General features: G+C 45.6%; 1 protein-coding gene across 1 annotated transcript in view; it reads left to right on the forward strand.

Annotated features, from left to right (window-relative positions):
- Positions 1 to 16,568, forward strand: part of ETV5 (ETS variant transcription factor 5) — a 70,483-nt gene that overhangs the window by 42,717 nt on the left and 11,198 nt on the right. Inside the window, exons 8-11 of the mRNA XM_004713420.3 lie at positions 719 to 978; positions 3,318 to 3,377; positions 12,543 to 12,611; positions 12,796 to 12,965. Coding sequence (XP_004713477.1) covers positions 719 to 978; positions 3,318 to 3,377; positions 12,543 to 12,611; positions 12,796 to 12,965 — 559 coding nt within the window. The remainder of the gene's footprint in view (positions 1 to 718; positions 979 to 3,317; positions 3,378 to 12,542; positions 12,612 to 12,795; positions 12,966 to 16,568) is intronic.

Here is a 16,568-nt window from a genome sequence, read left to right on the forward strand (position 1 = left end):
CAGTATCTCTCTATAAGGACATAATTCCTTTCTGAAATTAATCTCTTAGGTAAAGTTTAGAATCGTTTTGTCAGACTGGTTAGAAATGCATTGCTTTTCTAGAAGAATTTCCAGAAAATCAACAACTCCCAAGTTCTAAATATTTGCAGTGTATGATTTTTCTCTTTTCAATTTTCTTCTTATTCTTCAGAGAACAGTTTCAAGACTTTATTCTTACATAGCCTACACATTTCTTGCTTTATTCCCAAGGATTTTGTTTTTGATTGCTATTGTCAATGGGCTTTCTTTCTTTTTAACTATGTTTTTCTACCTGATTATACTCTGTGACATTTAAGCACCCTCTGTGTACAGGTGAGAATGAGCAAGCACTTGCTGGTTCCGCTTGGCAGGAATTGTCCAGATAGAGCCAGATACTTAAGCTTCATTAATAAATGGGCAGTGCATGAAGGAAATGTGTGTGCAATGTGAGGGACCGCTCTGTTCCCTTGATTGCTTCCCCCCCCCCACCCCCCCACCCCCGCTCTTTTATGAGGATTGAAATGTGATATACAATTTGGGGACAGGAACAAAATATCCATAAGTAAGCATTAATAACTACTTCAGTATTTGGGGGGGTTACTTTATAATTTCATTAATCTGAACTTCTAGTCCCCACTGGTAAGTCACAGTAGCTAGTCATTCCGTGCCTATTTAACCTTGTGTCATTTCTTTCGTACAGATTTCAGCGACAACTCTCTGAACCTTGCCATGCCTTCCCTCCTCAGTCAGGCGTTCCTGGAGATAATCGTCCCACTTACCACCGGCAAATGTCAGAGCCTATTGTCCCTGCAGCTCCCCCACCCCCTCAAGGATTCAAACAAGAATACCATGACCCGCTCTATGAACACGGGGTCCCTGGCATGCCAGGTCCCCCAGCACACGGGTTCCAGTCACCAATGGGAATCAAGCAGGAGCCCCGGGATTACTGCGTTGATTCAGGTTAGCTTCAAACCCAGGCATCCAGTTCTGCATGCTCTCATTCATCTATGCGGCCCCTGTCTTCTCTGTGCAGGGCTGTGGGGAAGAGTCTTATAGGAATTTCTCTCAAGGAACTTAGAATCTAGTCTGCATCAGTGGAAAAGCACAGCAGAAGGGCCAGGCATGTGGTCAGTGCGGTAGGCATTGAGAGGGTGGGAGGGGGTTATAAAGTATGCCAGAGGCCAAGCCCAAAGAGTGTTGGGGTCTAACCTTGGGGGTAGGTACCCTTTTTAAGATCTAGTAACCTCGGCCACTGGACATGGAGGTGCGTGTCATTTCTGTACTTGAGTCCTGTTCCAGGTGTGGTGGCTTTCTTTTGAGTATCAACAGTGCCTGGGTTGGGAAACTCTTTAATATTTAGGTTACTTTGCTCTCACTTTGGAACGATTGAACGAACCTCTACCCCTACTCACAACAAAGGCTTCTCCCCAGTCACCGTCATTGGCGGCATGTGGAGCTTCTAAACCATTGAAAATACCTGCACCAAGAAAGGCCAAATACGATTTGAATGCACCTGCTCCACCTGACCTGCAAATCTGACTTAGAGACACATGCGGGAGCGAATCTCATTCATAACCGGGCAGTCCCTACAACGAACCTTGATACTGTTTCAGCTGTAAAGAGAGAGTCTGCATGTAAGCTGTGAGAATTGCTGTCTTTGAAATGAACAGTCTCATGGGACTCATTCATTGCCATCTAGTTGATGCCGATCCTAGCAGCCCTGTAGGGCAAGGTAGAACTGCCCCTTGTGAGCTTCCGAGACTGCGATTCTATGGGAGTTACGTCTTTCTCCCAAGAACTAGCTTGTGGTTTTGAACTGCTGAATTTGTGGGTAACAGCCCGCTGCGTCATCACTATGCCACCAGGGCTCCTGGTAATTCTTGGAAAACACCTGGTATTTCCTGGCTGTCTGGGGTACGAGTGGCCCCGTAGGAAAGCCTGCTCCTGTGATTCCTTGATGGAGTAACTGTTCTGTTGCCGTCTTGTTGACTGAGAAAAGACCTACGTCCATCAGCAGTTGAAGTAGAATATGTTAGAGCGCCTACTGTTTGGTTATGGGGCCCCCTCTTGTCTGGGAACACAGTTAAGCACATCACCAAGTTTAAGCTGCACTTGGGTGACCCCGTGCACCCACTCACTGTCTACATATCTTATAGACCAGACATAGTCAATGAAACATTAGGGAAGGGAAAGGACGGTTGGAACTTTGCAGTTTGCACACTTGGAAACTCCTCTTTATTTTTCTCCTTTTCAGAAATAAACTTCCCTCACTCCCCACCCCAACCTCAGAGTTGGGAATATGAGGGTGGTGGGTAAGTTTCCAGTCTTTCCCTGTGTGTAGTTTTTTTCCCCCTTAAAGATCCTGCGCAGAGGTGAAGCAGATATGTATTTTAAATGGCTTTTATAAATGGAATGGGATATAGAATTTGCTTTTGACCTTCTCTGAGATGACATGCAGAAAGAGGTGTAGGGCAGGAAGGCTCTGGGGGTAAATAGAAGAAGGGAGACATTGTTTGCTTAACAGCAGAAATATGACCGAGTGCCTGGAATTGCCAGCTTATAAACCTGGCATTTCGTAGGCTTTGGCGTGTTCTCCTCTGGAGCATGTGTGTCTGGCAGTGTTCTTCTTAGCTTCAATTCCATTTTCCCATGAGCTTTTTGGGGTTTCCTTATAGATCTACAACTCTGATCTGAGCGGCCTCCCTGTGGGGAAAAACCAAACCCACTGCCATCAAGTCGATGCTGACTCATAGCAACCGCTGTGGGTTTCCATGACTGGAACTGTTTACGGGGGTAGGACGTCTGGTCTTTCTCCCGCAAAGCTGCTGGTGGTTTTGAACTGCCGACCTCTTTGATCTCTTTGGCCTAAAAATACCACGAACCTCCAGGAGCAGGATTAGATGTGACCATCGGCAGTAGTAAAGGAGGGCAAATTGGAGAAAATCTAAAGCAGTCGTCTTCCACAGCCCACTCCCCAAACTGTGGAGTCAGTACAGGCAGGCGACCAAACTTAGTCTTTGGGAAGATAGTTTCTTTTCCACCATTAGTTCATTCTTTCAACAGACTTGAGAGTGAGACATTGTTTTCCTTCCCCTGGCCCTTGGTATAGAGAGTTCTGACTTTCAGATACCTGTTAGGGGCTTTCCCCTTTGTCTGTGGGGTAAATTCTCGGACAGCGCTATAGACAGGATCGTGGGGCCGAGGCAGCGCTGGGCTTCACTATGGCGCTTGGGTTAAGCTGTGTGCTTATTCTACCACAGAACTGTTGACAATGGTGTGTGCGTGTGTTTCCCTTCCAGAAGTACCCAACTGCCAGTCGTCCTTCATGAGAGGGGGCTATTTCTCCAGCAGCCATGAGGGTAAGGAATGCTTTTTGCTTGGGCGTTTTATTATTATTTTAATAATACTCAAAAGAAGCTTCAAACTGCCCTATTTCCGGGCTTACATTTGAAGTCGTAGGTCCCTAGCTGGTGAATATGAGAGCAAATTCATCTTTATCTTATTTTATACCAAAGTTTCAGGCATAGAGGGCTCCTATTACTTTGAATATTGATGATACTAACTTTCCAGAGTTCATGGGATACATTTGGAGAAAAAAATCTGAGCCAATCTGGTTTCTCCGTTTTTACACACGAAAGTTGTCTGGTGGTATGAGGGCTTGTAAAATTCATGGGGAAATTCCATTATCTTTTCATTTCATTTTTTCACAAACTTTCTGTAGCCTCCATGTATATCTTACTATCTGCCTAAATTAGAACTTGGGAATTTTGTCAGTGAGGGTGGTTTTATATGGCTCCAAGGATGTCTCAGAAATTAGTTTTCCTTTTTTTTTTTTACATGATTATTTTTTTTCTTTTTTTAACTTTTTCAAGGATATTTCAGAAATGAGGTTTTTAAAACTGATTTATTTTCTTTTTTATTTTAACTTTCTTGGGAAGTAGGTGAGGGTGTACAGAGCAAATCACAATTTTACATTCAATAATTCGTACATATTCTGCCTCAACTCATCTTTTGCAATAACCCTCAGTGTACCATCTCTTAGTCTTCTAACTCCCTCAAAATAAGAGCTTTTCAATGTGTTTCTACTTGGTACTTAATTTGGATGCTTGGTTGGGTACTCCCTTGCAATTATTACTGTTTGAGAAATGGTTGTTACTTTTTAAATGGGAGAGCAATTTGAGGTGTCCTATGGTGAGCCAGGGCCGCCAGTGTGGGCGTCATGAGACCTTATAAAATCAAAGTTAAACTCACTTCTATTGAGTGGATGCCCACTCAGAGTGACCCTGTAAGACAGGATAGAACTTCCCCTGTGAAGACTTCCCCTTCTAAGACTATAACCCTTGTAGGGAGTGACAGCCCCATCTTTCTCCTGAGGAGTGGCTGGTGGTTTCAAACTGCTGACCTTAGAGTTAGCAGCCCAACTTATTACCAGGGCTCCTTGATAACGTTCTGTAGAAGTAACATATGTTATATTCAAAACTTTGTAGATGGATACGATTCTGTAGAAATGTTGTCTAATTGGCTAGATTAAAAATCCCCCAAAGGGTACCCAATGAATGCTGCCCCGGGATTATCTTATGTTTACTATTTTAGTGCCCACCTGGCCTTCTTATGACATTTGTCTGGTAGGCATGGTTCTGTCCTATGACCAGTCGCCGTGGTTTGCGTAAGAAGTGCCCAGTCATTTAAGAGTTAATCTGTACAGGCCAACAATTCTTGTCTTGTGGTCTGAAAAGCTGGCCTATACTTGTATAATTTCCCTTTATCAACAATGTTTTAAATTCTATACCGTTGACTAAATCAATGACACTATCAATAGAATTATCCTATGCCCCAGGGGGCTGATTAGTAATGTCCTCTACCATATAATGATAATGATGGCTCTCAAGTGAAGCAGAGACATGTATAAACCATAGATGGATGAATGGATTGGGGGCTTACATTTAATTCTAGCCCCAATCTAAACAATGAATTCTTACGACATGGCCGTGCTCCATACCCAGCCTCATGAAGAGATCACTAAAGATAGGGAAATGCTCTAGTTTCTCTTCAAATCGTATAAATCTTTTGCCTTATTTTAACGATATGGGTGCGATATCAAAGTGTGGTGAAGAAGGAGGATGGTGCCTGGCTACCAACTGGAATAGTGTCTGGGGTCTTAAAGGCTTGTCTTCAAACAAGCAGCCATCTAAGCAAAGTGTCAACTAAGTCCACATGGAAGAAGCACACCAGCCTGTGTGATTCAAGAATTGTAAATAATAAAATCCAAATCCAAAAGAGGGAATGGTATCAGAGCTTAAATTCTGAATACCTTGTTTGAAGAGGGCTATGGATGACATTAGGAGCCCCAAATCTGTTTGCAGTATCCCCACATGGATTAACTTTCTCATGAATCACCTCTGAAAATAGGTCAGGCATGTGAATAGCCATGTTATCCGACAGAGAGCATTGTAAAGTTGATTATGGCAGACGTAGTTAGGTTGAAGGGTAAGATCATTTGATCTCCCTTTTGACCCATTTCAAAGTAGTTTATGTTTTTAATAATATTTTCTGCTTTCTTTATGATTGAGGTCTTTTTTCTGTTTTGTCTAGTCAATATTGTTGGATTTTTGTTTTTGTGTTTGCTTCCTGTTTGTGTCTTTGATGATTTTTTGATATATGAAGTCCACCCTAGGTAGATCTGTAGGGACCATAACTAGATATTACCTAGAGGGATGGCAGGAGGATGGAGGAAATAGAGAGCTGACAACGATGAGAAGAAAGTGCTCTGAAATTCATTGTGGTGATTGCACAAATCTCCTTAATATGATTGAATGATTAAATTGTATGATGTGTGAAGTCGATGCCAATAAAACTATTTTTTTTAATTTTAAAGTCAATGTCACAAAGCAAAATGTGTATGAATTGTTGAATGAAAAACCAGTTTGCTCTGTACACTTTCACTCAAAGACAATCAATCACCAATTAATTAATTAATTAATTGGACTTTCTCCAGGAAGAAACATTGAAAAAGGCAATTTTCCCATAAGCTTGGCTCATCGTGTGTCCTAATGGTTATTCGTGTGTGGAGACATCAGGGTTTTATAGTTTCGTGTCCAGTCCCTTTGGGACCAACAAATTCAGTGAGTCTCAGGATGATCGCACTGTCATGAGAAGACACCGTGACTCTGCCTCTATTAGCACTGCCCTCCTCGTTGAGGCAGAAGTAATTTAGAACACATAGTCTCAAAGCATAAATGTCGAACAGGATATGACTTAAAGGAAGTAGTCGGGACCAGAATCTCCTTTTGTGTAGGAACTTGCATTTGAGTTACTTTTTTTGTATATAGTGTAAACTTTCATGGCTTATCACAAATACTGGTTGCTCAGAATTTAGAAACTACAAGTATAGATAAACAGAAGGAAAAAAGTTCAACCTCGCTGTCGAGAATTAATGTTTTGCTCTCTGTGAAGGGGTTTCAAAAATTTAATGGAAAACCATGTTTTCTACAAACTTGTTAAAAACCCTCTCCTTAGGGTCTTTCCTGTGCCCTCTGTGAGCTAATTAACCCTTCAGCAGCCTTAAGTGGACCTTCTGATTAATCCCATGGTGTCATGAGGAAACTGAGGTTCAGGTTTAAAAGACTTGTCAAGGTTACCCAGCTGGGAAGATAGAACTAAGCCCTGTGGGCTCTAGGGCCCAACGCTCTGAATGTCCCTGCACGTTTTACAGCCAGTGACACTGTATAGCCCTCAACCTCCCTGTACAGTGCCCTCTCACGTGGCTGTAACAATACTCATTGCATGAGGAAGCAGGTATCTCCAGATTATTCCCAAAATGAACCAAGTCGAGGTGAACCTCCATCTAGCTAAATTTCACACACTCCCTTGGTGAATTCTTGAGGACAAATTCCTGAAGGTGACATTTCTGGGCTTAGGGCTTTTGCTGCGCCAGTTTGGGGGAGGGCATATGCATACATGCCTGGGTCTGTCTTAGGGTCAGTGCCTATCGCTGCTTTTTAAAATGGAGAATTTCTTAAAAGCGAAAAAGGAAGTCTTCCGGGAGGGCAGGGTTGGCCAGAGTGGGAAAGAGAAGTTGCTGAGTAGCTGCTTCTTAAAAGGAATGACAAAAGCAAAGGGCTTGATTCCGCTGGGAAGAGAGAGGAAGCCTGTTGAGATGAAATAGAGGCAAGAAAGGCCTAAAGAGATAAGGGCAAGACTTTAGATAACAGAATCTCAAGATTGCCCAAATAGGGAAGTCGTTGACTTTGAGGTTTGGGGTTTTTTTGTGTTTTTTTTAAAGAACACTTTCCCTGGAAGGTGTGTCATACAAAACCTATTGTCACCAAGTCAGTTCTAACTCTTAGAGACCCTGGCAGGGATTTCCAAGTTATAAGTCTTTTAATTTTTTAATGGCATATATTTCACATATCCTCGAATTCAATCATATTAAGAAGAGTTGTGGAATCATCGCCACAATCGATTTTAGAATATTTTCTTCTTTCTTTTACTTACTGTTGTTGGCTCCCCATTTCCCCCCAAGGGTTATAAATCTTTACAGGAGTCAATAGCCTCCTCTTTTTCCCTTGCAGCAACTAGTTGGTTTGAACCGCTAGCCTTGGGGTTACCATTTGCACAGCACCAACAGCGCTGCTTTCTGTCCTATACATCTCTCCATAAACATCTAGAGTGACAATTTAAAGAAACAGCAGCAGCTTCACCTGGGACTTGTTAAAAGTTGCAAATGTTCAGGAACCACGTCAGGCCTCCAGGCCCACGGCCATAAGTGGATTCCAACTCATGGCTACTGGACGGGACAGATGGCCTTGGGTTTCTGAGGCTGCAGATCATTATGGAAGTAGACTGCCTCGTCTTTCTCCCATGGAGTGCCTGGCGGGCTCGAACTGCTGACATCTTAGCAGCAGCTTAATGCACCGCTCTGTCTGTCGGATCTCCTCCCTCAAACCTGTAGAATCAAAACTGCCGGGTGTGGAGCCCAGCAATCTCCCAAGAGATTCTTGCACAGCCAAGTAATGATTCTCAACGTTGGCTGCACATTCATATCAGCTGGGGAGCTTTGGGAAAGGGAGAAAAAGAAAAAAAAAAAATCCTGATGTACAGGCTTCGCTCCAGAGCAATTCACTCAGACTCTGAAGTCGGACCCCAGCTTCAGTAGCTTGTCAGAGCTCTCCAGGTGATTCCAGTGTGCAGCTAAGGTTGAGAGCCACTGCATTCCAGAGTTGACACAGAAGGTGGTTTGAGTTGATAAAGCCACTCCATGAAGCGTGGTGAGGGAGGGAGCCTTGTTGGCGTAGTTGGCTATGCATTAGACAGCTAGCCCCAAGGCGAGCAGTTCAAACTCACCAATGCTGCAAGGGAGAATGATGATGCTCTGTGGTCCCATAAAAATGTATGGTCTGGGAAACTCACAGGAACAGGTCTGCCCTGGCCCATTGGGTCACAGTAAGTTGGAATCAACTCGATGGGGTGGGGCGGGAGTTGTGTGAAGCATAGTAGGATTTTATAAGTGGTAAGCTCCCAACAGTGGTCTCTTGAGTGGATGCATCCCTTTGACCTGCTTAGAAGGGAGACCCAGTGTTGTTGCACTGAACTCCTGGGGACATTCTGAGTGTTCAGCCCTGCAAAGGAAGGAGCGTCAACTGGGCCACAGACTGATAGGCACAGCTGTATGGGGCTCTCTTCCAGGTTCCTGAATGTTCCTATACAGCCATTGATGTCTGCAGCAGGCAAACTGAGGAAGGGAGAGCATTTTGCATAATTTTAACATTTAGGAAAGAGCACGCTCTTATAGGAAATATTTTTAGTAAGGCATCGGGTTGCTTACTACACACATACAATATCTGGCAAGTTTGTGTGTTCTTTGCCCACTCGTTCCCACTCCTTTCCCTGATCCCACACACATGGAAGAAGTCTGTTTCAAAGAGAGCAGCAGTTTTAATTGCTCTAAATTACCCTGCCATGCTTTCTATCTCCTCCCTCCACAGGCAGGCTTGACCACAGATGCCTGCCAAGCAGTTAGGGAGACAGGTGTGTCTGATTGGCATCTGTGCTTGTTCAGATAGCCATCTTGCACTTGCCCGTTCACCTGGAATCCCTGTGTAGAGTTTTGAATCTTTCATTTCCACTCTGCCCCTCAAACGGTCCTTCCTTCCTGCCACCTTGATTCGGGCGATTAGATAGATGGCGGTGGCCATGACGGATGCAATTGCTGGTGCCAATACAACCGACTGAAAGTTCACCTACACCAACAGCATCTTCCAGATGTTTTCACGAACCACATGTGGCAAAAACTGGAAACCACAAAAGGCCCCCAAATGATACTCTGTGTAGGCAGGCCTTCATCTGATTAGTTTTGAAAACCAAACCTAGGATTGAGATGTCCCCCACCCCCAGCCCCTTAGACACCTGGAACATGTTGTTCTTACCTTAGAGGAAAGAAAAGCTCCAAAAATAACCTGGCGTGTCTGGCGGACAGGTGGTTAACTGTGAAGTCGTTCGCTTATCATGACTTTATAGTGTGGCCATTAAAGTATCTCTCTTGGATCAGAACCCATATGGAAATGTTATGGGTTGAATTGAATGGTGCCCCACCCACACGCAGACACCCTTCCCACCCCCCACCCCAGTACCTGTAGATATTGAGCCCTGGTGGCATCTGTCGGAGTGGGTTGACTGGCCAGCTAAACTTCAAGGTCATCAATTGGAAACCACCAGCTACCCTGAGGGAGAAGTTTGAGGCTTTCTACTCTCATAAACAGCTATCAGTTTTGGAAACCCACAGGGGTAGGAGTTCTACCCTGTGCTGTAGGGTCACCAGGAGTTTGGTTTTTTGATACTTGCAGATATCATCCCATAAGGCAGTGGATTGTCTTGGTTAGGAGCCTAGGTTAGTTGTGGGTGCATTATAAGTCAACAAGTGAGCAAGCAGAGATGGGCTCAGATAGATGCCAAGGCACATGGCCATCTTCAGGGAACCAGGAAGCTCCCTTGAGAGCCTAGATATCTAAGACAGGAAAGGTGGGAAATGCAGAGCTTCCTGATAGCCAGGGCAAAAGCATGACCTGTGATGGATACTGTAATTCTGATTGGTAAACACAAAGTACACCAGCTTGTCATAAAAGTCCATCTGCTCCCCAGTACCGAATCAGATAGTAAATATATCATCATGGTCACTGAAGGTAATGTCTTTTTATTTGCTCTTTTTTAAGCCTGGTATTGTTTGGGGGGGGGGGGGGGTTTTAATGAGGATTATTGGATTTCTCACTTTTTCCAATATTTATTGAGCACTTAGTGTGTATAAAATATTGTGAGGCAGTTACGACATTCGGGACTTGGTTTTTATCCTCAAGGAATTTAGAACTTATGCTAGAGGATAAAGCTTGTCTTTTGACCCGTGGCATTTGCTGTGTATAAGACTTAGCTCAGAGCACAGCTCCTGCTTCCCCGTTGTTCATTGCACTCTGAGCTCTTGTTGGCACTTATTTCATTTTCACCACAACTCTGTAAGGCCTGAGTAACGGGTATCCCGTTGTCCCAAGAGATTCAGCTCCTTCTAGGTCACACAGCTGATGGGGGCGGGATCATCTGCTCCCAGGGCCCACCCTCTCTTAACTTCCACACTGCGCTTTGTCACTTCCATTTCTTGTCCTAGTTTGTGGTCTGCCTCTCTCTGAGGCAAGAGATAAGGGCCACGTGGGGCCATGTCTCTCTCTCCGTGGGCCTTGTCTCTTCGCAGTTTCCACAATAAATATTTATCGTATTGGACAGTAAATAAAAGCCAATAAAATAGACCCCTTTCCATGTTGCCAAGCAACAGAGAAGCAGGGCCTGGTGGGAAAGCAAAATAAATCACACAAACCTCAAAAGAGTCAATTTCCTCCAAGCAGGGTTTGGACCCTGGTTTGACTCCTGGCTGCCAGTCTGCCTTGCCACCCGAGGTATATTGAATCGGAGTCTGCGGTCTTCTCGAAACTTCAGAACCATTTGAAGGTCTTGTTGGAAATCTAGATTCTGAATCCATATGTAGGCAGTCCCTCCGTTTCAAAAAGTATGACTGGTGCTTGCCCTCCACTGCAAGGGGAATTTGCCTTAGTTTGGAACCAGCCCCTACCCTCAATGCTTCCTGTACCACAGCGACCTTGACTTGCTGCACATGCAGCTTTTGAATCATCGGAAAATGTTTCCAGCCTTTTCTGTGTGCTGAAGTGTGAGTCTCAATAGCCCTTCACAGCTGTGCCAACTGCATTAAGAATGCATCTCGTGGGTCATTCGGTGTCTGGGATGGGGATCAAACACGGGACCCGGAGTGGAACTAGGGTGAAGTGGTTCAAAGCCCTGTCTCCAGGTTGGATAGTGTTTCTCACAATCCTACACCTTGAAGTCAGGCCTGCCAAGACGCGAGTGGATCTGCACAGTTTGTGAAGAAAGAATGAACAGCCCATTATTTCTTGGCGCCTTTACCTCTGGGATTATTCAAGTCCCAGCGGATCCCCCTCAAAAGCCCATGGAAGCTCCTCCCTGCAGAGCACCATTCCTTGCATATCCCCACGGCATACCTGACACAAACACACCTGTGCCGTCCAACAAAGTGTGTCCACCAGTCCAACCCAAGCACAGGGAAGCCTCGTTCAGGAAGCAAGGGCTCCTGGGTCTTTTTCTTGAGAAGTTATGTTGGGAGAGGGGTTCTCTAATCCCCACCCCTGTGAAATAGACAAAGCCACAGGAAAGGAGGAAGCTCCATAGAGGCAGCCTGCTCACTGGCTGTGATTTTTGTCAGGGTGCCTGGTGACATGGTGGCCAGCTCTGGATGTGGGTTGAGGGTTTGTGGGTTGACCCTTGTCGGACCCTTTCTGTCATCTCCTCTTACTGTTGTCATGGGATCAGTCGGTTCTCATTGCTTGACTGCATTTCATTGCGAGGGCTCTCGGATAATTCCCTCCAGCCTGTCTGTGATAATACCATCCCCAACTTACTCTGAAACTTTCACTGCTCTTTGAAAAGCTCCGCTAGCCCCAACGTCTTTATTCATTTTGGCAACATTCTCTATACCCCAGGTGCTTTCATAATTGATTGAGCTATGTGGGGAGTCTGGACAAGTTATACGAAAGGTTGGCATTAATATCAGCCAACGGGAAAATGGTGGGACTGTATACAGATTAAACCAAATCCATCCAAGTGAAATAGGTACGATTTTTCCAGATACAACGGCTTAGTCACGGCACCATTGATCCTCGCAGACCTCATAAGGAAGATGTGCAGGAACTTACAGGTGATGCAATGCTTCCTTGCCGTCTTAGCTCTGGTAGCAGAATTGATTTTGCTGTGGATGAGGCTCCGGTGACCACATCAGAACATGAGCACCTAAGTCCTTTTGAAGTCCCAGAAAATGCAGGCTTGCAAAGATAACAGCAGTAGGGCTTAGAGCCTGGAAAGGTAGAATCCCATTGTAGTCCCTAAATCCATAGTTTTAATGCACCACAGGACTTGTGACCCACAGAGCCTTTCTTTTTTAAATTCTCCTTCAGGTTTTTCATATGAAAAAGATCCCCGGTTGTACTTCGATGACACATGTGTGGTACCTGAGAGGCTGGAAGGTAAGTCACCCCCTGTGAGCTTTGTTGCTAAACCGGAGAGTTAAAGATGTCAGAGCAACTGGGTTTGTCTTACGGAGTTAAGCGATTGATTGGGCATTCACAGCTCCTTTTCCAAATCACCTGAGAAACTTCTAACTGAAATTTTTGTGTGTGTGTGTGCGCCACCACCCCCCCCCCCAAACAGGCAAAGTCAAACAGGAGCCCACTCTGTATCGAGAGGGTCCCCCCTATCAGAGGCGAGGTTCTCTGCAGCTGTGGCAGTTCCTGGTTACTCTTCTTGACGACCCGGCCAATGCCCACTTCATTGCCTGGACCGGCCGAGGCATGGAGTTCAAGCTGATAGAGCCCGAGGAGGTGAGTGCTGGCTGCAGGGCGCCGGTGATGTTAGAGATGACTATGATGAGCTTGTTCGTGGTTCCCTTGAGGCTCGTTACTGTATTAAATATTCCCGCTCTTAGCAGTCGCTGGCCAGTGTCCTTCCTGTCAATCGGATAGGCGGAACGCCTCAGCTTAGCGGTTGCATGTCCTCAAAATCTGAGTTATGGGGCCCATGAATGGGAAGACCAACAGCCAAGGAAGAGACATGACCTTCCCTCTTGAGAGATCTTCTTTACGTGACGGCTCGGTAGTTTCGGCCTCAGCTCTGGCATGTCATAGCCTATGTAGGAGGCGGCATGAATATGTCGTGTGGGATTTTGGTAAGCTATTACAGGAGGCAATTACCACAGTGTCGCAAATGGCCTTAACCTGAAGAGATTACCTTATGAGAGAGCGGACATTCTTCTGAGCTTTCGCTTTATTAAAGTGTGCTGTGAGGCATCACAATAGTTCAGAGATAGACACAAGCCTCCCTTATTTTGTTTGTGAGGAGCAGGCAGAACAATAAAAAGGGTTATCGTTGGTCTGCCAGAAACTATTGGCAGAAAAGCCTATGGAAAGAACCAGTACTTCTTCAAAGGAGAAGACAGAGCATAGAAGCCCTTTCCTGGCTATCCTAGAAGAACAAAGTAAGTTCGGCTTTTCGCTTCACATGTAGTTTCTGTTTGCTTTGTAGTTTAGCTAGATTGTGAAGAAAAACTGGAAAAACTGACATGCTTTCTTCCCCTTTCTTGGAGGGGTAACATATACTTCGTGTCACATATTAAACCAACAGAGAAAAAGGTCTTTGGGCTGGTTGGGACTGAAATGAGATCAATGCATTTGGGAGGCCTGTAAGCGAGAACAGTGTTCTCAGGCGTTGAGGGAATACCAGGGCTCACTTTAGCACGCCAAGGGAAGAAATCAGCGTGGGGCTTAACAGCAAGGGGCATCTGCCCTGGAACAAGGAAACAGCCTGAAAGTTAAGATGGGGGTGGGGAGGAGACTGCGAGTTCGAAGCCAACGAATCCCGATTGGCAGGAGACTAAGGCAGTTACTACAGAGGATATGCGCACGATGGCCCCTGTGTGGAGTCATTTGTGAAAGTGGAAATATGTCCACTGATCTCACATGTCGGCAGTTTCTGTTACAGCCCAGGCTGCGCTCTGAGCCCGAGTTGGACGCTGCCAGTTTTTCTAAGTACTGCTTTAGCGCTAAGCCATCTCACCCACCTTTCTTCTCCTCCCAGCTCTCCTCATCTGCCCGAGGCTGGGGGAGAGCATGTGGCCCAGACTCACTGAGGCACTTTGAAAGCAGGTCTGTCATGTGGGCAGCCCTTATTGATTTATCTCCTTTCACAAACAGGAGCTTTTATTACTTTATGGCCACTGCCTCTGGCCTAAGCGCAGGCTGTACAGCTGCAGGTAAACCTGGTTATGGCCCTTTGTAAAGAGGTTATTCAATCTTCTGCTCTCCTACCAGTGGTAAAGAAAATGATGAACAGATGGCACGGGGCCCTGGCTTTCTTACTTAATAAAGAAACTAATATTAATCCAGAATGCTCATAAATGCCAAGCAGCCGAGTCTCGTGAGAGGCCAACCGTGCCCTTCAGGCTTCCTCCCAGAGCTGATTGGGCAGCTTGGTTGCCTCAGGAAGTGTTTCTTCACACCCCACCTTGCAGCCCCCCAGCCTTCCCAGAGCTCTGGCTGCTGCTGCCCCTTAGCCCAGGCCCGTTCAGTTCCACGCGGGCACTTTGGCCTTGGGACACACCTCTGTCTAGTCTTGCCCCCCACCCCACCCCCGCCATGTACAACTCTGGGGGCCTCACCCTGTTAATCCCGGGAAGATACCAACCCCACGAAAAGAGTTGCTGTCATGTGGGGCGCTTGAAGGGTGAGGCGGAGGAGGAAGCTGTTTGGGACGTAATTGTAGGCAGCTGTGGGCTGAGTAGTGCACTCTGGGTAATTATCCATAATATCCATTACACTGTGCATGGAAATTGTGGTTTTAGAACTTCGTTTTGGCAGGCCCCCTAATCAAATGTCTTTTGATAGTCATCCAGCTTAGCACCCTCTCAATTATGACGGACTCGGCTTTAATCTGGAGCCATTTTCACTGTGAATCTGCATTAATGAATATTTTGGGGGTAGGCTTGTTTGTTGAACATGTGGCAGATAACTGATGCCATGAAGAGGCTCACAAGGATGGGCTGCTCGCAAAAGCTGCTCGCAAAAGCTGCTCGCCGAGCTGTGGCTTGGGCTCTCTCGAAAGAGCAGGAAGAGAGATGTGCACGGTTTAACTCCTTCAGCATCAGCCCTCAGATGTGTGCTATTATAGTCACTGATGGGGAAGAGCAGGAACCAGCTCTTGCCTGTCTCGCACCCCACTGCCACCCGCAGAAAAGGGGGCAGCCCGACTCCAGCTGCGCCGGAGCTGTGCTGCATCACGCCATGCTACAGAAGGCGCAGCCCAGGGGAGGGCCAAGGAAGCGGAGGGCTCCAGCCGGAGAGGATGAGTCAGTAACTATGGCTACCAGAAGGGCTTTGAAATCTGTGCATATGCAAAAGCCCTCTCCAGTAAGCTGTTGCATATGCAAGTGGCAGAAAAAAAGAGGTCACATCTGAAGTTAAGAATATTCACCAAAAATATATATATATTCCAGCATTGGTTTTCACCACTGAACATAGTAAAGTCAGAGGCTGGGCTTCATTTAAAGTTCCCTGCCTCGTTTGTGGCTGACAGCAATTAAGAACACTTTCATAAAGTGCTGTTTCTTTTAAACAGCATGATTGGTTTAACAGATTTCCCTTCTTGGCCACTATCTGCCCTTGGTTCCAGGATTTGTGGGCTTCTTGAGATTCGTTGTTGTTCTTGGTGGGGTTGAGGTAAATTGTGCCCTTTGGGTAATCATGAAGATAAAATTGAATAGGTGAAAGGGGGTATGTTAGTGTGGGTAGACTAGAGAAACAAATTCATAGAGACTCATGTGTATAAGAGCGTTTTATACGAAGGGTAATTGTACATTAAGAAAGCATCCCAATAAAATAATTTTTTTTAAAAGAAAGCACAAATCTAAAAAATAATTTGTGAATAAAATAATTGCCTCTGATATAAAAAAAAGAAAGCATCCCAACCCAGTTCAGACCAAGTCCATAAGTCCAATATTAACCCAAATGTCCGATACCAATCTATTATAAAGTCTTCAGACTCATGAAACACATGCAATGACGCTGAATGCAGTAAGATCACAGACCAGTGGGTGGGAAGTCTTGTGGATCCGGTGGCGTTGTAAGCATCTCAGTGCTGGCAGGGGTCTCCACATGGCTTCTCCAGCTTGGGGCACTAGGGTAGTTCCATGTGTCTTGTCAGCTGTTATGCCTCCCAGGGTGTGCACAGAGAGAGAGTCTCCCGCTTCCAAGGAGGAAATACCAGATTTCCCAGAATCCTCAGGAGAAGGCCATGCCCACACAGAGGCCTCATTGGCTATGACCCGATTGACAGACTGGACTCCACCCCTCCACTCTTAATCCTCTCAAGTCCCAAATTGACACCAGATGATGTAACTACCACAGGGGGAGAAAAGAGGAGACCCAACCGAA

This window comes from Echinops telfairi, unplaced genomic scaffold (genome assembly GCF_000313985.2).
Source record: "Echinops telfairi isolate 266 unplaced genomic scaffold, ASM31398v2 ScPeMD7_7407;HRSCAF=8445, whole genome shotgun sequence".
In the NCBI taxonomy this organism is placed as follows: domain Eukaryota; kingdom Metazoa; phylum Chordata; class Mammalia; order Afrosoricida; family Tenrecidae; genus Echinops; species Echinops telfairi.